The sequence below is a fragment of the Euleptes europaea genome, chromosome 8, assembly GCF_029931775.1.
Source record: "Euleptes europaea isolate rEulEur1 chromosome 8, rEulEur1.hap1, whole genome shotgun sequence".
NCBI classification, from domain to species: Eukaryota; Metazoa; Chordata; class Lepidosauria; order Squamata; family Sphaerodactylidae; genus Euleptes; species Euleptes europaea.
This window is the reverse complement of record NC_079319.1, coordinates 38384658-38408261: the sequence shown is the minus strand read 5'-3', so window position 1 is coordinate 38408261 and position 23604 is coordinate 38384658. Positions and strand designations below refer to the sequence as shown.

At 40.7% G+C, this 23604-nt stretch overlaps 1 protein-coding gene across 1 annotated transcript in view; it reads right to left on the bottom strand.

Annotated features, from left to right (window-relative positions):
• ARFGEF1 (ADP ribosylation factor guanine nucleotide exchange factor 1) overlaps positions 1–22687 on the bottom strand; it is a 77487-nt gene extending 54800 nt beyond the window's left edge. Inside the window, exon 1 of the mRNA XM_056853989.1 lies at positions 22557–22687. Coding sequence (XP_056709967.1) covers positions 22557–22680 — 124 coding nt within the window. The 5' untranslated portion in view covers positions 22681–22687. The remainder of the gene's footprint in view (positions 1–22556) is intronic.
• Positions 22688–23604: the final 917 nt, after the last annotated feature.

The following is a 23604-nucleotide window of genomic DNA, read 5'->3' as shown; positions in this document are numbered from 1 at the left end:
CTTGCACTTCATACCTGGAGAGCACACTCTTCTCAAGTGGATGGTTTACCTGCCCCATTTTAAAATACAACTTAAATCAAATCACTACCAGAATTCTCCTAAAATTATAAAATACTCTAGAATTTTGCTTTTAGTAACTTCTGCATTTTCAAATATGGAGCATTAGCTACATCCTCTTTATTGTTATTCTATGCTTAGGAATGTATTATGATTAATTGCCAAGCAGATTGAGAACATCACAATAAGACACAGGCCAGATTTGTCCTTCAATTAAATGTCAGAAATCTCAGCTCTTTAATAAGCTTTCAGCACAGAAAAAATCATACGAAAACTTAAGAGGTTTTACACACCAGTTAATCTCTTCTAGACTGAACTGCGCAAATCAAACATGGCTTGAGACTTCTACTCTCCAAGAACTCTAGAGTTTGAAGAGAACTGAGGTAACAACAAGCTACAAAGCATTCAGACATGAAAGACTTCTTCGGATCAGCAGGGAATACTTCAATCTCTGCTACTGTTGTGTGTGTGAAGCGTCGTCAAGTCACCGCTGACTTATGGCAACCCCATAGGGTTTTCAAAGCAAGAAATGTTTAGAGGTGGTTTGCCTGCCTCCATGAGGGCTGAGAGAGTTCTGAGAGGACTGTGACTGGCCCAGGGTCACCCAGCAGGCTTCATGTGGAGGGTTGGGGAATCAAACCCAGTTCTCCAGATTAGAGTCTGCTGCTCTTAACACTATACCACACTGTCTCAAACTGCTACTGGTAGGCAGCATAACGCCTTTGAACTGGCCAGTAAGAATCCTGTGATGATGTCATCCATACATATCTAGGTTCAGGAATAGCTGCCCATGGCCCTGGCAAACAGTTTCCGCACCATGAGCTTTGTGCTAACTTGTAGTTCTTTGTACTTACAACATTATACCTTTTGCATTGTTTGTACCTTCCCAGGAGACATTTCACTTTTTCACATGTTGATACACATCATGGTACATCAAGAATGTATGGGTGGAATCTGTCTGTAGGTTGGGCACCCTTCTAAAGTGACAGTGTAGCATTAAAAATTCACATTTGACTTTTCACACGGACACAGAAAAATGATGTTTGGCTCAGTGTACGGTTTCCCAAATGGAATATAAAGGCATTGTCGAAAATGGCTGCCCAGGTGACAGAAGATTTTAATAATTTATTATGGAAACTGGCAAAAGTAAAAGTGAGAAATTGTGTATAATCATAAAACTACCTCTGCAATAAGATTTAGAACACACCAACATTTTTGCTATTTTATTTTTAAATTATTTTATTATTTCTTTCAACAAAAAATCTGACAAGAATACAAATACGTGCATTGCAATTTATTATTCTGACAGGAAAAGTTTCCAGAACAGACTTTCTTATGTACACAGGCAATCAGTTCATAGAAATAATTTGCCTTCTTTCTCTTACCTCAAATTATTACTAATGTTTTTTCCCCAAATGTACTGTTTTTACAATATGGATTAGTCTGTCTTTTTATTATCTGCTTCTGTTTAAATTATTTTATCTGTTTTCATCCTGGATTTCTTTTATTTAATTAACAATGGATGCTTGGATTTTGCTACAAGGCACCTTATTAATTTTAATGGAAGGAAAATATAACTAGTATCAATAAATAATTCTAAACCTGTGGAAAAGTAACACAATGCAAATTCTATCCCATGTCACTCTAATTTCAGCCTCATGCAGATGGAAGAAGAAATATTTATTACTTCACCAGTGACTGCCCTGATACATGAACAGCCGATTTAGAATAGTATATGGTATTCACAAGTTATTCTACCAAAAGGCATCTGCCACAGGTGCAACAAATTTGATTGATCGATAAACACTGTGCTCTCTTCATTCATTGATACATATAAGCACAGAGGACTATTTTGAGGAACAGGGATGGCCTTAAAAACTGTCATAATCTTCATAGCATAGTGAAAATTTTCTTGTACATGTATATCAAGATGTTCAAAGTAATTGAGATATCCTTGATATCAGGCCAAGGAACCAATCAGCATCAAAAGGTTCAGACAAACCAATCAGCACCAGCCTTGAGATTGGCATTCATTTGTTTGTGAACATGACTGAATGCAATGGATGAGAATGGATGGCGTCTTCTGTGAACAACAATTCACAGCCTTTGCTGAATTATCTGAAGCTATCTAGATTCCCTGTCTGATACACATCACATCATGAAAGGCATACAGTTAGTCAACAAATGTAAAGCTGGAGGAACCAAACAGATACAGACCAAAGCACAAGAATATGATTTAATCCATCGTTTATTATGGCAGCAGTGGGAAAAGTTAGGGAATTCAATACAAACCATTTTTTGTGCAAGTTTACAAGTGTTATTATACTGCTTAACTTCAGAAAATAATCATTTGAACATTTTAGAACTTGGGATGGATTAGATCCAGATGAATGTTTTCTATAGGCACAAGGACTTCACCCATGTAGCACTATTTCCTATACCAAGAAGACCCTCAGGAAAAGGATTGCAGGGGCATTCTGGGCTGCTACAGGAAGGGGGAAATTGTGCTCCACGGGCACAAGTCTGGATTCAAATGTAAGTCTATACCAGTTAGGGTTGCCAGCTCTGTGGTGGGAATTACCTGGAGATTTTGGGGTTGGAGCCTGAGTAGGGCGGGGTTTGGGGAGGGGAAGAAAAAAAAAGAAGTGTTGGTTTTTATATGCCGACTTTCTTTACCACTTAAGGAAGAATCAAACCAGCTTACAATCACCTTCCCTTCTCCTCCCCACAACAGACACCCTGTGAGATAGGTGGGGCTGAGAGAGTGTGACTAGCCCAAGGTCACCCAGCTGGCTTCATGTGTAGGAGTGGGGAAACAAATCTAGTTCACCAGATTAGCCTCCACTGCTCATGTGGAGGAGTGGGAATCAAACCCAGTTCTCCAGATCAGAGTCCACAGCTCCAAACCACAGCTCTTAACCACTGCACCACGCTGGCTCACGCTGGGAGGAACTTCAATGGGGTATAATGCCATAATGCGCACCTTCCAAAGCGGCCATTTTCTCCAGGCGAACTGATCTCTGTCGCCTGGAGATCAGTTGTAATAGCGAGAGATCTCCAGCCACCACATGGAGGTTGGCAACCAGTTCAGATCTGTGTGTCAAATAGGTCCACTAAATTCACAATAATCCAAGATCTATTTATGGTATAATACAGGCAAGAAAGTCTTTAGAAAAGCATTACAGCAATATGCTTCTGGCAGGGCTTGGGAAAACCAAAGAAAATGCTCCAACATTAAAGCACATCAAGGAGGGAATTTCAAATTTCAAACAACCTATTCAAATAAATAGAAAGAATGCTGCAGGAAAGTTAGTTCTATTTGCACTGCCTAAGAAACTGTTGAGCTGCAACAAAAGACCTTTTCAGTCTATGAACCAACATATGAAGAAACCAACAAGCTCTATCGGGAAGAGGAAATAAAAGCTGTGTATTCTCTCCTTCTAGTGGGGGCAACAATAGCTGTTATCAGGAATTTATCCGGTGTTTCCATTGCTCACACCAGCAAGAGTAAATCAAAATCACACAGCTACTTTAAGATATCACACGTTCAAATATGAATGCAAAGTAATACTGTGTTTTGCAATTATATACAACATAACATCTAGGCAGGAGAAATAACTTCTGAACAATAATGCTTGCTTTTTTAGTAGTTTCTAGGCAACCATAAGTAGCAAGCATATCTCAAGTTGCATAAAAAATGCCATATGATCTGTATTTGAAGAGACTATTGCTTTATGATTTAAAGAGAAGTGACATTTTCTCCTTTAAGGGCATTAGGAGAATTTCAACTAGAATATACATAAGTCTCTACCTGATTTCTCATATGACTTGAAAAAACAAGAGATGAAATGCACTGAACAAGAATAAACAAGAACATGTATCACAGCAAAATATTGTCAAAGGCTTTCACGGTCAGAGTTCATTGGTTCTTGTAGGTTATCCGGGCTATGTGACCGTGGTCTTGGTATTTTCTTTCCTGACGTTTCCCCAGCAGCTGTGGCAGGCATCCTTCAGTGTTACTCCTCTGAAGATGCCTGCCACAGCTGCTGGCGAAACGTCAGGAAAGAAAATACCAAGACCATGGTCACACAGCCTGGAAAACCTACAAGAACCAATGTATCACAGCATTCACCTGAGAATATTTCAGAGGATACTTAAAGATAAATTTACTTTATTTATTTAGCATATTTCTATGCCACCTCTTCAGAGTCAAGCTCAAGGCACCTTACACTAAGTAGTGCCATTAAAAAAAACTGATAAGAAAAAAACCCTAATTAAAAGATATATTTTGGCCTGGCACCAAGAAGAAAGTAAAGTAGGCACCAGGTGAGCATCAAGGGGTAGGGCAATCCAAAAACGAGGTGCCACCACCTAATTGCTCTCTATTTAGTTATGCTAACTCAGCTTTCCAAACAAAGAGCTTGGGGATTACTTCAGTGCTCTAACTTGTATGCATCTAACTGAACTAAAAATGGCTTATTCCTAAAAGATTTTAAGAAAATATAAGCATGAAGCCCCCAGAGCCAGGGACTGCTTCTCCACCCAGGCATTCCATTAGTCTCTAGACTCTCCAACAACCAGCTGACACTAGGAGGGTAGGTTAGGTTATAGTTTATTGTTGTTTGTATGTGGGGCTGCCTTTGAAAACAGTAAAAAAAACTTCCATGGTCAAAAATGCGGCAGCCAAAGGGTTTGTTACAAGGATCATACCACTCCTGTGCTGAAACATGTGCACTGGCTACCCACCTGTTTTCAGGCACAGTTCTAAGTGCTGGTTCTTACCTTCAAGGTTTAAAGGACTTGGTGCCAGGGTTCCTGAAAGACCACCTCTTCCCATACTATCCGCCCCACCAGCTAAGACCCACCTTTTCAAGCCCTGCTGTCAGTGCCTCTGCCTTTACAGGTGAGGCAGGTGCCAACTAGGGACAGGACATTTTCTGTGGTGGCACCTTGCCTTTAGAATGTCTTCCCCCCTGCCCCGGCTTGTCTGGCATCTACTTTCTGGCCTAGGATTCCCTGACTGGTTCTTTAGTCACTGGACCCTTAACACATGATTATACTTAAAGGCAACCAGGCCTCAGAGAGTAACCTGCTGTTGTCCTGGCCAGGAGTACTGCCTCCTTGGGGCCTTCCGGAACCCCCAGACCTTTCCAGTTGTCTTCCTGCCCGTTCCAGCCAGCTGTCTTTCCTCCTCTCCTTTCCACCTGCTTTGGCCTTTTATTCTGCTTCTTCCTCCCACACCACAACCTATCTTGGCCTACACCTGAGTAGGCCTTTACTACTACTAGGGAGCTACTCCCAAGGCAGCCTTTACTCCCGAGGAGACTAATCCTGGCAGTCTTTGCCCCACCTGCTCCCTAGGTGTCCTCAACGTCCACTCCTACCTCTCCGGTCTTTCTGCTAGGTAATGATCAGCCTCTCTTGGCACTGTTGCCAGGCTCCCCCGCTTCACACTCCACCCAGGGTCCTTGAGATGTGACAATGAGTAACTGCAAAGGACACAGGAAGCTAAACCAAACAGATACAAGTTAAATCAATTACATTTGATGAAATCCAGTACTCTGGACAAGCCTCCATAACTAGCAAATTTCAAAACTATCATGTCCATTCTGAGAGTTTACCCTATTTCCCAATGGGATACAAAAGAAGATAAGGGGGCAAAGTGGATTTAAGTTTGTTATTTTAAGGACAAAAACAACATCTGAAGCATATGATAAAGTGATTCATACTCCAATCCTATGCAGTTTACTCAGACGTAGGTCTTCCTGTATTCATTAGCGCTTACCCCCAGGTGTGCATAGGATTGTACTGAAAGTCACTGAAATAATAAATTAACTAAACTAACCCTTTCCAAAAACAAAAAGCATTATGCATAACATTTAATTGAGTGAAATAAACCAAAGAAACAAAATCCCACTCATAAGCATATCAGAAAAGCACAGCGGACCGTTTTATGGAAGGAACGATATCTGGAAACAAGAGTTTTTCCTTCCAAATAGAGGGGATTGAACAGAAAGCAGAAGAACAGATACAATATGCAAAAGCAGAATTATAAATTCAAACCTCCTCAACTCAAATGATCAAGTCAGCAAGCCAGTTTTGCAGCTTGATGCCACTCAAGTTTACTCAGAAGTCAGTCAGGGTTCAATGGTACTTGCAGCCTAGTAAAACATGTTTAGGGTTGCAATTTTTATAGCAAACATCCTCAGGAGCCATCAGACTCTCTGCCAGTGTACGGAAGACTCACAATGTCTACACCATTAAAATGTTTGGCAACGTTTCCTCTCTCATTTCACTCACTTTAATATAGAAAGAGGTTAATAATTAAAGAAATCTTCTTAAGGAACTTTGCACTGAAGCTGGACTGGAATTTTCAAACCAACATGCTTGGGTAACAGCAGGGATTCCCAAATAGGACAAGTAGGTCATGGGAATCTTGTAGGTTGGATGAATATTGGATATAATACACAATGTTCTAAGCAAATAGTTTGGACAAACTGTTGGTTCCCAAATGAAGTCAAAAATTTACTCCTAACCAGCCACAAAACTTTGGTTCCTGTGTACATCAGCATAACTAAACTCTAGTCACAGACACATATTTGCACACTACAAATTGAGAACAAATAAATGCGTATAGACTTAGTTAATAGAACAGCTTACACAAGTGCATATTTTAACTGGCAAATACTTTTCTTATATGTTGCATAATAAATACGCTCAAGCTGTATAATTATGTTTACTGTTTAACAACCCTAGATTTAACACAGAAAAAGTAAACATGAATCTAATGTTTGATGTAAATAACATTAACCTGTTGTTGTACATTTAGAAATGCAGATGAATGTTCCAATTACATAATACATAAGAATAAAGTAAAAAAAGAAGAATTACGGGCTCTATTCAGACCTCACTCCAAACCATAAGGGAAGCTTAATTACATTTTGGCATCTGAATTGATACTCCATGCCTAGTGATCAGCTAGTGAACCAGAATTATTTTTTATTTTTTTTATTATTTTTCAAAATTATTAAACACAAAGTTCAAGAGTTAGTATAAACAAAGATTAAAATATAAAATGCAATAGAAAACATTGTTAAGCATGATCAAAAATATATTGACTTCCCCTACACCTCCCTCCATCTATTGATTAATTAGTAATCTCTAATCCTAATATTATTACTAATACCTATCAATCTCTTTGGCATTTATATTCTTTAAAGAGAGAATGATTAATAATTAATACAATCATAAGAAAAAAATTAGTAAATCTCACTAATAATAAATGGATTAGAACAATAGGAAACATTTTGTTGTTTTCATTAAATATTAATTATTTTGTAAACCCTCCATTTCTCCCACTCATTTTAATACAAATTATATTTCTAGTATATTGATATCTTATGTTATTTCATTTCGATTAAAACCAAGCCTTTTAACCAATTCCTGTTTAATCCCTTCCAAAAGACAAGCCAGACTCTTTTAAATCAGTTCCTTTGTCCGGAATTTCCAGCATTTTTTTCTTTTCTTCATTAAGACTAGACATCAAAGAGCATCCTTGGAAGTTGTTGGTAAGATTTCTTCTGCTGGTGAATGATCTTCATAGTAGATCTGCGTTGCAGTTTCTTTCATCTCAAAGTCAATAAAGGAGATCCCCACAGCTCCAGTTTTTCTATCCCCATAGCTCCAGTTTTTTAACACCAGTCCTCCAAGCTGGTGTTAAAAAGTTCCTCAGGCAGATTATAAAAACAAAGATCTAAGTCGCTCACATTCAGATCCATTGTTGCCAGCTGGACTATTGCAGTTTGTTTGTTGTCATTCTCCATTTCCTTTGCAAGGTTCTTCTGTTCTTCGTCTTTCTTGTCATCTGAAGAACCCTCTGATCTCACCTCTGACCTCATTGTGATGATTTGAATTTTTATATCTTTAAGGTCATCTAAGATAAAATCCAGTTTTTGGTTCATCAAAGCAGAAAATTGATCCTGCTGTTTAATCAAACGTTCCATGGTTGCTACTTCTGAAAGTTCCGTTGAGACTTTGTAAAGTCCCGACAAAGACAGATGTTATAAATAGCAGAGAGGTGCTGCAGGAATCAGTGTCGTAAACCTTCCGTCTTCCTTTTGTTCAGGAACTTAAGAGGTATTTGCCAGTTGCACGATGATGCCACACTTCCGATTCCAAGTTCTCTGCTACTCTCGCGATGATAGATTATTTCCAGGAAGGACGTGGCAGGAAGACTTACTGTAGTTAGAAAGACGACACCTTGCGATGTGGGGGGATTACTCCTCCTCCCTCCTCTTTATACGTCGTAGTTTCTGATTGGTAGCAGAGACGTCTTTCAAAAAATCTTAGTTGTTGTGTCTTCCCACCGAACAAATTGATAAGATTCCTGCCAATTTATCTGATCTTTTCTTGTTTTCAAAGAGTCATTTAAACATTGAGTGGGGAGAGACAGATTCGGCAGATGTATTTAGCAATCTCCCAGTGCTTCCAGATCCAGGTAAAACAAAAGAGTTCTTTTAACTTACTCAGATTTTAGGAGAATAGGTATTCTTGCTTCTGTGTAGTTGCTTAGATGGTGATAGATAGGGGAGATCTAAGCCTAATTCCAAAGAGACGTTTTCCGCAGTGTTTCCCCCTCAGGTTGGCGGGACCTCTCCCAGGATTCGAAGAGTCGTCCGAAGACTCTCTCAGCAAAACTGGGGGTCAGACCGCTCTTGAAGGCAGCAGGGGTGTTCCTGTTCCTTGGTTCACTAATTAGAACTGGGGTGGGGTGCAAAAATTTGCCCCCAAGTTCAAACGTTTCTTGGTTCTCTCCGGAGCCCCTGAGAAACGTGGCACTCAGATCAGCATCCCTAGCAGATGTTTTCAGCTAGTGAACCAGAATTAGAAACCACAAGTTGGATGCTATAAACCACGAGCTCTTTACTTAGCACTCTCCTTAGTCTTTGAAAATGTTTCATTGGTGATTAGCCATTCCTTATGGAGAAAAAGCCACCTGACATGGGAACCTGGGGAAAATAGTTACTCCTTCTCCCTCTTCTGCCAGGGAGCTCTCTTTGGCACAAGAGACTCTGCCTGTAGACTGCCCCCTTTCCCAGGAGCTGGGTGCCTTTTTGTACACAAAGCTCTCCTCAGCCACCAGCAAGTGGCTGTGCAACAGAAAGTTAAGGAAGATCCCCATTTGCAATTGCTGGATCCAACCTCAAAAGTGTGAAACAGGCTTTCAACCCATGACTTGTTCTAATTGTCTGGCAAAATACAAAAACTGATAAACCCTGGGCTCCCCAGTACTAGACCAACACCCTAACCACTATACCACATTAGCTCCCAAACAGAACTGTATACCATAGTTCAAATGCCTCCATACCACAGATTTATATATAGGTATTACTATGACAATGTTCATTTTATTGTTAACCCATTTCCTAATAATTCCTAAAATGACCTTTTTGGTTTCAGCATTGCCACACGGAGCCAGCTCCAGATTTTTTTTTGGGGGGGGGACACTGGGGGACAGCTCCCAAGGCCCCCTTCCCACCCACTCACCCGTATGTCTCACTACTTACCTGTGCCCTGCATACAAGCCCTCACGCTCACAGCCATCCACACTGCCTGCAGCTCTTTCCCTGATGGCACCAGGCAGTGGGCCCTGCCAGAAGCCCTGGGCCCCAGCAGCTGCCCCACCTGAGGGTATGCTGACGCCAACCTTGAAGCCAGACACTAATTTAACATTTTACCCACCATGGAACCAGAATCTCTTTCCCTACCAGTCCCCACCAGTTTCAAATCCATCACAGAATACTTCAATTTAGGAGATGGCACCAATGCACACCACTTTACACTTACATCAATCCTCATTTCCCATTTATTCCACATTCAACCAGTTTGAAGACATCCTTGCAACTTGACAACCCACAGAAGTTTTTCACCATGCACAACCTTAGCTATTTCACTTTCAATTCCGATTGCAGATCATTTATAAAAAGAGTATGAATATTGATCCTTGAGGAACCCTACTGCTTGCTTTTCTCCATTGTGGAAACAGTCTGTTTCCTCCTACCATTTGCTTTCTCCTCTTCATCTAGTGCGTAGCAGGACCAACCTCTTGTCCCAAGAGTTCTAAACTTTATTATTGCTGAGGTACTTGTCAAACGATTTTGAAAGTTTAATTATATAATTATCACACCTACACCCATGCTTGTTGACATTTACAAATAACTGCAAAAAAAAAAAGAAGAAGTAAAAAGACTTTTGCAGGAGCCATGCTGGAATTCCTTCAGCAAATCTTGGTCATTGAGAAAGCTGGGGAATGGCTGGAATTGGCCTGTCACTTATTGTTTTGGAGATCTGAGTTGTTAGTTAATTATCTGGAAAGAGAAAATGGCCCTTGACTGAATCCCTCTTAGGGTGGGTATTTGCATGACTGATAGTGGAGCTGCCCTGCATTCCTTTCCACCTTAGCGTGACTCAGTGCCTTTTGATATTAGTTTAATTCAAGCTCCGTTTATCAATCCTAGGCCCACACTGAGGTACAGGAAAATAGGGAAACAAACCATGACAAAAAGGGGAGTGAGGGTCTCAGAGGGATCAAGATTTTTTTCTGATGTGAAAATCTGTTTGGTTACCTTACAAGTTTTAGCAACATATCCCTCCAAATTTTCTTTATTTACCTTACTTTTGGCTTGCCTTTGATTTGTGCTGCCAGAGTCTGGTTTCCTTTTTGTTTGCTTATTTAAGGAAGATGTTCTCATTTTAATGGTGGCAACCTTCAAGCTGTTTGTAGCTTCCTTGACCCTGCTTGCTAATCACAATGGCATCCTCTTAGACTTGTTGATACCTGTGCTATATATTCTAGCTAAGTTGCTATTATTGGACAGTATTTAAAACCACAAGCACCCTGGAAAGATCTGAGCTTCTTGAGCCTTCCTTTCCAAGCCCACCTACCCCCAGAAGCTCTCTTTTGAAATCAAATAGAGTCACGTTGGGCTTTCTGGCCAACATTCCTCATACATATCTGTTCAAATTTATACCACTCAGCTCCAAATTGGGGTGACAACACTTGCATCAGATCCCAGGCACCACTGAGGATTAAGTTGAGAGCTGTCTCTACTTCACACAGCTCCATGACCAACTATTTTGGCTCAAAACTATGCTTTAGTGATATGTAAACTAAGCGTACACCTGTTGACATTCTATACAGAATATAATTTTATATGACTTATTTAATAGAGATAGAACCTAATTCCATTTTTTTATGTCAGAGGTGTGGTACTTCTGCTGCAAATTTACACAAATAACATTACATTACTGATATAGAATTCATAGCAGACACTATGGAACAATGTAGAAAGATCTGGTGTTCATTTTTTCTACCTCAGAATTGTTACTTTGAGTATTCATGAGTACTCGAGACTGCAAAGAAGACTGTGCTAAGATTGCTTTAGCCAAGCTAATGGACTTTATCCAACCAAAATTACCCATTATCTCCCATTTTGACTGGATTGCATCTATTGTTTTTAAGCTTCAGCTTTCTACTGTGAAATGAAAAACACTCATACAACTGTTATAAAGAAAAATAATCTGGTCAGGCTTGCAAATGCAAGAAATCCTGAAAAATCTTTCTTCAATTACTGAGTGAAAGGAACATTACGCCACACTGGCATATAATGAAAAAGTAGTTCCCAGTAAATGCAAATGCCTGATTTTAAAACAACCTAGAACTATGAAAATGAGATGCAAGTCTTATATGTATTATTGGCTTTCTGAATGGCCATGAAAATACAAAGCTTATGCTGAAAAGCCAGATAACCTGTTCAGGATACTCACTAGATCAGTTATTTAACACAAGAAGAACACTATCTCTGACCATATTAGATATCACTAAGACCAATTTCTATACTGTGCTAGAGTACACTACACACATCAAGTCAAACCACATACATAATCCTTCTAACAGTGAAGCAAGTCCCCCCACTCCAGCAGCTGATGAGCTAATGGGGCCATCCACCAGCATCACAGAAGGAACTTCCTGCATGTCTGGAAAAAATATTGGTTAATAGGGTTTTCCCAGTTACAAAATTCCAGTGTTTTATTTTTCTGTGGAAGTTTTTCAGTTTCTAAATATCCATTGTTTCATAATGCTAACAACAATGAATGGATACCATTTCTAATTCAATATCAGGCAAGCCTGGCAGTTTCAAAAGTGTAATCAATGCTATTGCCATTGGGTGTCTGACTTCAGTCTTCTCTACTTAAGGACAGATGGACTCACATTCTAGCTGTATCTGAAGAAGTGAGTTGTAACTCACAAAAGCTTTAATCTGCTAATGGACTCTTGCTCTTTTCTATTGTACAGACAGACTAACACAACTACCCAGGTTAGATTCCTGTAATGTGCTCTACATGGGGCTGCCTTTGAAAATGGTCTGAAAACTTCAGCTCATCCCAAATGCAAGAGCCAGGATATTGTCGTAGGCAGGGATCGTAGGCAGGGATCATATCACACCTGTGCTGAAATCTGCAATGGCTGCTCGTTTCTTTCCAGGCACAATTCAAAGTGGTTTCTTACAATGAAAGCCCTAAATGGCTGGGGCACTTGAAGGTCCATCTGCTCCCATACTGTCCAGCCCACCAGCTGCCTCACAAGCCCTCTGCTCTCAGTGTCCTCACCTTTAGAGGTGAGGTGTCAACTAGAGACAGGTCTTTTTTAGTATATCCTGCCACTTGAGGCTCACCTGGCGTATACATTGCTTTCTTTTGAAGTTGTCTGAAAACACTTACTTTAAGCTGCCCAGTGCTCTGTTTTACGGTCTATGTTTTTAATGGTGGCATATAATGATGGATTTCAATTAGTAACTTTTAATGCTTTGCTACATTTATGTTTTATTTTGTAAGCCACCTTGTGCAGATTCCCTGGAGAGGCAATATAAATTTGTTTCTAAATAATTAGTGTACACGCACATATTGTAGGACGAATAACAATCTGATAGGCTAGTAACTTCTGTAGGCATACTTGTACATAAAGGTCTTATTTTAGTTTTCAAGCTGTTTGAGCTATTCAAGCAAAAAAAAAAAAGGTAATGAAGTATACCCATCTAGTTTAATATTTATTTTATTTGCTGTATTTATAGTCTGTCTTTATCACTGAGATTCAAAGCAGATTACGCAATGTATACTTGATACGTCCCTACAAAAAGACATCCAATAAGCACAGTGTAGGACTTTACAATCAATATGGGGAGACATCCAAGGAACAATGTACTAGGACCAGAATTACCAAACTCTGACTATAGTATATTATGCATGATATAGAGTGTGGATATAATCAAGAAAAATGGACCGGGCATTGAAAAAGGTAACTTTTAAACTGGTTAAGAATGCAGAAAGATGTTAAGCAAAGCTATGGATTCTATAATCAATTGAGTTATTACACTTGAAAATGTCAACTTGCATACCATGATTCAGTGACTAGAGGCATAGATCATAGACGTTTGAAAACACGAGCGAAGAAAAATTGAACCTATGAATCTACATAAGATGGTGCAAAAGGAAACAAGAAGCTCAGCTGACTTCAAAGGGTATAACTCCGCTTCAGATTGTTCATTAATTTAAGCTGAACTTAATTGCTTAATTGGCTTTGTATTTTCTTTATATATCGGCTATGTATACGAAGCATATCATTATGCATAACATGCATAACATGCATTTCACAAACTTTTTAAAAATGAATAAGCTCTTAATAGTAACCTGTTGCTGACACAGTACACAGCACGAGAATAACATTTAAAGCAAACACATTTGAAAGCACATACATATTAGAAAAAAGTATACTTACAAACAGAACATTTACAATCTAGGACAAAGTAGGATGAACAGAAAGAAAATACAATTAGAACAATGAGGTTTATTTAGCAGTGAAATTCTATAATCGTAACAAAGCAGAAACGGTGTGACTGATGTCCATAGGCCAAATTCAAACTTAATTTTATATACAGAACAGGACACAAATGGAAGATTCAATAATTCCAAGTTTTATATCTGTGTTATAAATATGTCTATTAAGCAACAGTGCCACCATCATCCATCAAGGATATGCTATTGCAAAAGATAGATCAATGAGGGCTTAAGGGAAAATATAAAAGAGAAATAAAAGGAAAGTCTTTGAAGATTCAGTAATGCTACGTTTACTTATGTTTATAAAAAATCTGTTCACAAATATAAATACAATTACAATAAACACAAACAATTAAAATTATATAATATATACTCAAAATCTCCAAAAACGCTAGCACACTAAAAACAACTCCAGCTATAATGGGAAACCAAGGAAGGACACACATAGACCTTTCTCTTGAGAGTGTTTCATAACTCTGGAGCCACCACAGAAAAGACCCTGCTCCAGGAAGAAGTCAACCTAACTTCTCTCCAAGAGAGGAATCCAGAGCAAAGACTACTAGAGCAGTCCAAAATAGAATCAGATCCTTTTAAGACCACTGAATTCAATGGGCTTAGAAGGTATAACCCTGCTTATGAATAGTCTGCAATGCTATGATCACATCTTCAAGAAACTCCATTAAATTAGGTGGGATTTACTACAATTCACAATACATAACACTTTCATCTAGGATTGCCAACCCCCAGGTACAAGCAGGAGATATCCTGCTATTACAACTAATCTCCAGAGATAGAGATCAGCACCTGGAGAAAATGGCAGCTTTGGCTATTGGACTCTATGGCATTGCAGTCCCTCCCCTCCCCAAACCCCTCCCTCCTTAGGCTCCGCCCCAAAAATCTCCCGGCGGTGGCCAAGAGGGACCTGGCAACTCTACATCTCTATCAGTGTTTAGGATATGGTTACTGTTAAAGAAAAGAGGCACACACTTTCTCTTTATGGGAAGGGGCAGAAGTAATTTTGTTATATTCAAATTTTTATTTGTTAAAATCAGCTTTAGAATTCATTATTAATCCTTCTCACAGAGAATGAAGACTAATAACTCACTCCCGCTCAAGTGATTAAGGCTGTAACACTCAGAGGAGAGAAGGCTCCACCACATCACATCCCACTGAGCTCCCTCCTTACCTAGACACCCCCCCCCAAATCTCCAAGAATTTCCCAAGCCAGAGTTGGCAACCCTACTTTCAAAGTACATTAAAATTGGTGATTTAATTTTAAAGTATCTGTCTTTAATTTTGTAAATTAATAATATTGAATATTATTTTTTAAATAATCCCGTTTAACCTGATATCGTAATGTAATAAAAGCATTTGCATCTATACTTACTCTGTCACAATCTATGACACTATCAAATACACTGAATGAAAGCCTACTTTTGTATGTAAAAGAAGAAAAGTGTGACTTTGGCACCCAGGTGTTACAGTGGCCTTGTAGCTCATGAGCACATTCAGTATTGTTTTCACTACTGGTATTTGGGCTGTTAACCAACCAGAATGAATTCTTAGTTTCCATTTCATGAAGATACACTATTCTTGCTCAGTAACTACAAGGATGTGCTTCTGGGAAGTCCTGGACCTCACCAGTACTCCACCCAAAACAAGGGTGCTTAAGATTTCAGCCTTAGTGTTTGAGTAGGAGGAAATAAAAATTCTGAGTTCTAAATTGATTATAGACTGTATGAGTAGTTTTGGATTAAGTTCTTGGGTGGTATAAATTTTTTACTTTGACAATTTTTTTACAGCAACTAATAAGCACATACCGTTTTAGGAACGTTAAGAACTTCTTTTCTTGGTTGCTTGATTTAAACCAATCCATTCTTTTTTCTTCACAGAAAGCATTTATAAAATTGGGTTGCACATCTGCAAGCCTATATATTCTTTTGGGAGTAAATCCTATTGATTTCATTTGTGCTTTTGAGTAAATAAATGTAACGGTGCTTTTTCTTCACATGATACTGTGTTTACTTCCTTGTTCTACTTATCTTTGACAGTTTTTACCAAGATACCACATTCTTATTGTGACATAAAACCAATATATTAGCGGTCTTTTTCCATGTACAGTAATCATCAACACCAATTCCCCCTCCAAAAAAACCCTCTTATAACACTATTTTTCCAAATTGCTAAATAGCCAGCCTCATACCTTTTTGCAATACTAGCACCACACCATATAATATCCAAAATATTTGAGATGTGTTAAGTACTAGAGACCTTATTTCAAGAGCAGCAATATCAAACACTAGTAAAATCTGTCTTCCAGTTGTGTTTGTGGACATGTAATTGTATGTATGGAAGAAAACAGAAGAATCAAAGAAACTTAACTGCTCAGAAGATGAAAAGATAAGAACAGAAATAGGGCAAAGGCAAGAGTGAATGTTGAAACAGCAGGAAACATTCTGTTAAAAGAGGTGGTATTAACTAAGGAAGCGTGAAAGTCAAGATGATTCACTGCAGCAAACAGAAGAAACTTTTCCTCTGCAAAACCCATTTAATAAGGACTCACACAACAGGCCCTTACTTCATTTTTCAGTACTAAAAAGATAACTACCTCTATATGTAACATAAACATAAGAAAGAGGATGAATGGATCTGAGGATTATGAATATAGTCCAAGACTGCAGAGTGGAAACACACAAATTGGAGGAAGGCCCTGTTCAAACATTCAACTAATATGTGCACATACTCCCTCTTTTCTGTGTACCCAGATGCAATGAGTTACTTCCTCATCATTGGATGTAACAGTAAATTATGGTTTGCAAACAAGCAAACTACAGTTTATGTGTACTTTTCAAACCAGGACTAGAAACCAATTTCACACTGTGGATTGTAATCCTGGTTTGAAGGGCCTAGTTTACTAAACTGGAGTCAACAGTAAATTATGGATTGCACTAAAGTGGAAGGCTTGAATCCTATGAACACATTCCACACACGCTTTGTACTGGCCACAGTGGAGGACAGCCTCAGTTGCAGAGCTCAATTCCTCTGCTGCTACCACTTCCATTTGCATAAGGGTTCATTGAAGGCCACTGATCTTGGTTAAATGGAAATACTAGGAGCAGAGGAAGCCAGTTCCACAGTAGGGACTGTCCTCTGCAGTGGCTGGAGCAAAGAGCAAGCGGAACACAGCCATAGGATTCAAGCCGAAATATCTAACTGAAATAGAACACCAACAACAAATTAAGAAGAGAGGGAGTAAGCATGTGAACATATTGCTTGTTCACACAGCATATGCTTTTTGGGCTATATCTAAACTGATTCTTTGAAAGGTCTGGACAAAGATAAATTGGAAAGGGAGTTTAGGAGTATACCTGGTTTTATTTTAATCAGGATTAACAATGGTCACACAGTGGTGAACCAGCAAACAGCAGGAAAGGAGGAATTTATGTGTGAGTCACACTATGAGGACAGTGTACATGATCCTGAAATTTAAACTCTGGTTATTTAAATGAATCTGAAGGATTACACCCACTATGCTAGTATAATATCTCTGTTTGACAAATTGTGTTGCCTCTCTTGTAAGCATCCCTGAGATGGCAACACCTCATAGGTGTGGTTACACAAACTGGATTAACATACACAAAAACTAATATGTGGAAGCACTTCAAAGAACACTGAAAATAGCTAAAGGTTTTTAAACACGCAAAAATCAGGTTCTTTGTAAAGCCCCTCCTCAGAACCAGACATTTATTATTATTCTAAGACAAATTACAAAGAAAAATGAGAAAAGGTAAGAATACTGGGCTATGAAATTATCAAAAGTAGAAAGTTTTTATTCCAAAATATAATACATGAAAGTTAATATTGAACAGTATGTAGGTATTAAAGGCAGGGAGCAAAAACATCCAGATTATTTACATATTTTTTTTATTTCACACAGGAACCATTTGCAGTACATTACCAAAGAGCTGTATTTGTATCTATTGCATGAAAACTCTGTTCTGTTTTAATTGTAGTATTTTCAAGGCTCCTCAGCTCTCAGTGAATGAGCATCAAGAATACAAAAGAAACACTGAAGAAAAAACCCAGAGCCAGTACAGGCCTCATGTAATAAGCATGAGACGGATCAAATTCAAGACCCATTATGTGAAAACAGTTTCACCAGCACAAAGAAGAAGAAAATATCTAAATAGCACAGACTTGCTTACCTGGTAGATACATTTAATTCATTTTTAAAAAATTATCATACTTTCCCATAATGGCTTATAGTCAATAAAACGGTGGCTGTTACCGCACTAGGTATTCCCAGCGATGTATCAAGAGTTTGAAATTTTATAAAAAACATCGCTTTAAAAGGGTGTTTGGATGCCACGGCTAAAAAATGGTTGGAAGATGTCTTCACAGCTAAAGATGCCAAACAAAGTGCGAACAGTATTTTTTATAACAGTTTCAAACTCTTAATACATCGGTGGGAATACATAGAAAGTGCGAACAGTATTTTTTATAACATTTCCTAACTCTTAAAACATCGCTGGGAATACCTAGTGCGGTAACAGCCAATGTATAGAAATCAGACAACAGAAAACAGAAACAATGAAATCACTGAAAGCCCACTCACTGCCAAACACCAAACATCTCAGAACCCAGCAAGATAACACAGTCTGAACAGTCATACAAGAGCCTGGGGGAACAGCTTGGTCTTCACACGCCCTTTGGAATGAGTTAATGAAGAGGCCTTGACACATCCTCGGGCAGACCATTTCACAGGACTAGAGTTAAAAACATTCATGCAGTCCTTGTCACTGAATAAACCTGAGAGGTAGACGGTACCACCTGCAGCGTCTGTAGGGCAGATCTTAATTGGCATGTGGCTATATATGGGGAGAGAGAGTTCTCCAGGTATGCAAGTTGCAGGTTGTGAACGGTTCAAAGGTAAGATGCAGCACTTTGTGAGCCCACAAAAAGGATGGAAGCCAGCAGAGTTATTTAAAAATGTGTTGCCACCCAATGTCAGAAGAAAGGCAAGCAACTAAATTTTACACCAACTAAAGCTTCCAGGTTGCCTTCAAGGAAAGCTTCACATAGATAGCATTGCAGTAGCTCAACCTGGAAGTTACAGAAGTATGGATCAGCATGGCCAGAATGGCTGAATCTTGAAGAGGGGACCACAGCAATCCAATTAAAGGAAAGAAAGCATTCTTTGAACACCAATCAACTTCTCCAATAGAGCACCTCAAAGCTTTTCACCCAGTCAATAGGACCAAGGGGACTCCGTCCAACATTGATAAATCAGTCTGCTCCAAAATATCAGCCTTACACAACAAAGTTATTGCCATTTTGTCTGATGTCAGTTTTAGCTTGTTCTTCCTAACGCACTTTACCCCTGCACCCAGGCAAAAACAATAATTTCTCGACACTTAGCACTGGATGAAATGCAACTCCAGAATGCCGTATGATATAATTCAGCAACTTTAAATAGATATCAAATGGAATTAGCAATACAGTATCTGCTGATATCTTTCATAGCAGGTTCCTTGGAAAATGTCTCTGCATTCTGTTAGACCAAAAGAACCCTTCAAGTCACAAGAATGCAACCCCAAGTCTAAACAGTCCAATAGGCTGGTATAGCCAATGGTATCAAATGCCATCCAAAGGTCTAACAGGAGCAACATGGAAGAATTACTCTTCCATGAATAAGAGATCATTCGCCAATGAAGTTTAGGCTGTCTGCATCTCATAACCAGGCCTAAAGTCAGATTAAAATGGGTCAAGAAAAGATGTATCACTCAGAAATACCTTGAATTGCTATGCTACTACATGTTTCATCATCTGGCACAAAAAATGGAAGCTGGAGAAAGTTTAATAATTGGTCAGGACTTCCTAGCAAAGAAAACCTTCCCTCCACCCTCAGCAGTGGCTAAACCACTGCTTCTTTATGCGGCTGGGGGAATGTACTCTCAAGCAAAAAGACATTGATTGATCTGGACAAAGGTTTTCTCAGTTTTTCCTGGAAGATTTATCAGTCAAGATAGACAAAAATCTAATTTGCAAGTATAGCCTTCACAAATCCAAGTGATCATATATCACTGTCATAAATTAAGGGTGGGGAGAGAAGCCTTGACATTTTACAAGATTCAAACTAATTCTAAAGAAACTGAAAAGTGTTATGTACATACATTCCTAATGCAGAATGACTTTGTTCTTTATACCTCTTCTGGACTAAAAATAGTATTGTTTTTAAAAAGTGATCTAGCACTTCCATATTGAACCAGTACAGTATTCTTTCTCTGTATAAATATGAACCAGCATCACAAAGAAAGCAGATCCTTCTGAGCCTGAACCAGATACATGTATATTTTAACCATTACTACTAATTAGAGGCACTATAATGTACTTTTTGTTTGCACGTATGTGTTTTTACCAGTCTTGATGAATAGGCTGTAACAAACATATTGAGTCAATATCTGGCTCAGAATCAATTGATACTGGTTGTAGTTTCCTTATTGTAGGATGGGTCATGCAGTGTTAGTGCATTAACTCACTTAAAATTTGATCCTACAGAGATTTACTCATAGGTAAGTACCACCGAGTTCAATAAAATGTACTTCCTGGTAAGATTACAGTTTTGCAGTTTAACTCGACACTAAACAAACTTCTGTTTATTTAGAAGCAAATCCCACATGCCCAATTAACGGTACTAACTTCCTGGTAAGTATGTGTAGAACTGTAACCTTGTTAAATATTACATTTCTAAACAGGAAGAATAACCTCATACATAACACAACTTGGGTGTGATTCCTACATCGCAAGGTCACCTTTACTAATATTTTCAGCCATTATTCAGCTTTCATCACCACTTACAAGGTTTTGGTTTTAAGCAGCAACAGAACCCATACTGTGGTACACCTAGGGAATAAAAAATGTACACCATAGATCTCTCTGCAAGATATTAACATTAAGAACACACAGTGCCATCCTAAATCATAGTTACGCTGTTCTAAGACAACAGTATCTAAGTACAGATCTGCTACCATGGCTGAGGCCAGAGAGGCTGAGATCCTGGTGAACAATAGCTGAATATTAATGACAGAATAACAGCACCAGAATGTGGAGGGGGGTGAACATTCTAATGAAAGCAGCATGGTACAGATGGGTATCCACACTTAGATGCACATATATTTACAGATGTGGATATAATTCTGATTTAGGCTGCAGGCTCAAACCCAAACAAGGCCATTTGCATGCCAAATTTTTTTCCCAAGCATCTCCATTCTGGATCAGAGTGTAAAAGCCGTTTCAAGCAGAAATGATATGGTTTATTTATTTACAAATATTTATTGAATGGACATCATTAAACACACATACACACAAGTAACATAATTAAAACACAGCATTATAATATATGTCGCCACCACGGGGAGAGGGATTATTTACCGATTCTTCTAGATTTAACACATTTTTTTATTTCCCAGGCATTAACTTACACAAAGTGCTTTTAAACAAATGCAAAGACAGCCCAGAAATGCATTTATATTTCTTCAAAACACCATCATTGCATATGATTTGGTGCTTTACCCCACCTAATAATTTTTTCATCTCAATATCTCCCTGCTCTAATGAAATGACTCAATATGACTTCACAGGGGCAGGGATCAAGCCCCAATTTACGGCCCTGGATGAATGGGTTCAACCCTGTAAAACATGATTTCTATACCACATTTTTCTTTCATTCTAGTTGCAATAACCATACAAGTGAAGGCAACTCCTCCTCCAAGCAGTTCTTTTCCTGAGGTATCTACATAGAGAGCTCTACTATGAGGGGTTCCTTATAACACATACCCCTCTCCTGTTGTTCTTCCTCCCTACACAACCACTTCTCAATTCTAAAAGCAAACATCAATTTCAAATGTGGGCAGGGTGTCACTGTCCCTAGATTTCCACCATTCCCTTTCTAGAGCTTCCGTTCTCCGCTCCCCCACCCCCACGCTGCCTGTCACCTGCTCCCTCCCAGCCGGCCTTGTTCTTCCAGGTCAGCTCTGTACACACCTTCTCTGCCTATTCATCCAGGGTGTGTGTGTGTGTTTGTGTGCGTGTGGGCGAGAGAGGCGATGAAAGAAAAGCCATGCCAAGGCAACCGGCTGCATTTCGCCCGTCAACAGGGGTGGGTGGGGGAAGAGAGCTCCTCTAATGCACAAACTCCATCAGAACCCGCACGCACAACTCCTCCCTGAGCCCACTGCAACACAACATACACACCAGGCCTTGTTGAGTCCCCTCCTCTCTCCAGCTCCAAACACCACCACTGTGTGCCGGATCACAAAGGCCTATCTCATGCACCAGCAGCACCACTGGCTTGGCTGTCCTCTTCCTTCCTAGCCTTACCAAGCCAACCCGAAACCCGGACCGACAGACAAACCCCCCCCCACGCCTCCGGTCACCTCGCTGCCCCTCCCCCACCAGCCCCCTCCCCAAATCGCCCCGCCAGACCCTCGCCGCTGCCCCTTCTTGTCAGTCTTTTTACAACGACACCCTCCCCGGTCAACCCCCAGGCCTTCCCGCTGCAGGTGCCTCAACCCCCCCCGCCGCCCCCACCGACCCTCTCCATTTACCTAGGGCCACTTCGCAGGCTTTGCGTAGCTGGGAGTGATGCGCCTTCTTCACCTCCTTGTCAGCCAGGATCTTCTCCAGGGCCCGGGTCAGGAACATGTTTTTCGTCTTCTTCCCCTCATACATGGGGACGCGGTGAGGGGAGTGAGGGCGGGCTGGGGGGAGCCTCTGGCTAGCTCCGGCTCTGGCCGTCCCCTCCGCCCCCCTCCCGGCTTGGAAGCAGGTCCCCGGCCAAACTGCCGAGGCGGAGTCCCGACGGGGCGGCTGCCGCGGCCGCCGCCGAGCAACGCCGGCTCTCCCGGGCTCGAGGCGCCTTCAGTCCCGGCGCTCCACGCTCGCCTCAGCCTCCATTAACAGCGCTCTCGCCATGTTGGAAGGAAGCGACGTCAAGGCCGCGGCCCGAGTGGCTGCAGAGGAGGAAGCGGCGGCTGTTGTGTACTGCTGCTTCAGGCCGGGAGGGAGGCGGAGGCGCAGCCGCAAGGGAGGGCAGCGAGCGGAGCGGGGCGGCAAGCCGGGACTGGCTGTCAGGCCTGCGCTACAGGTGTGAGGCGAGGCGGCGCCTGCGCTTTCTCCTTCCGGGAGGGGATGGGGGGGGGGGAGAGGCCGCGCGGCGGCGGCTCGCCGGAGCGGGCCGAGGGGAAGCGCGTGCTCGCCTGCCACCCTCCTCACCGCGCGGGCAGGCGGGCAGGCGGGCGGGCCTCTCCGGCCAATCCCCCGCCGCCCTGGACTCGCCTCAGGCCGGGCGGGGAAGCCCGCCTTAGCCCGCTTAGACTTGGAGCGGGCCAGGAGCTTCCAGCTTCTTCCGGGTGGGTGAATGTGCCTCTGGGTTGAGGGGCTCCGCTGGGGTTGACATGCAAACCCGTGCCCAATCTGAACGCGTTTCCTTGAAAGTAAGTAGGATTATTAGGCTTACGGCTGGGCGCGTAAAGACTTCGAGCGGAGACTCCTCAGGCTTGGCCCCGGGGGGCCCCTTCCACTGCTTGATCCTCCCAGAGGGGGATTAAGATTAAACATCGAGGATAAAGATTACAAACAAAAACCCTCGCCGTT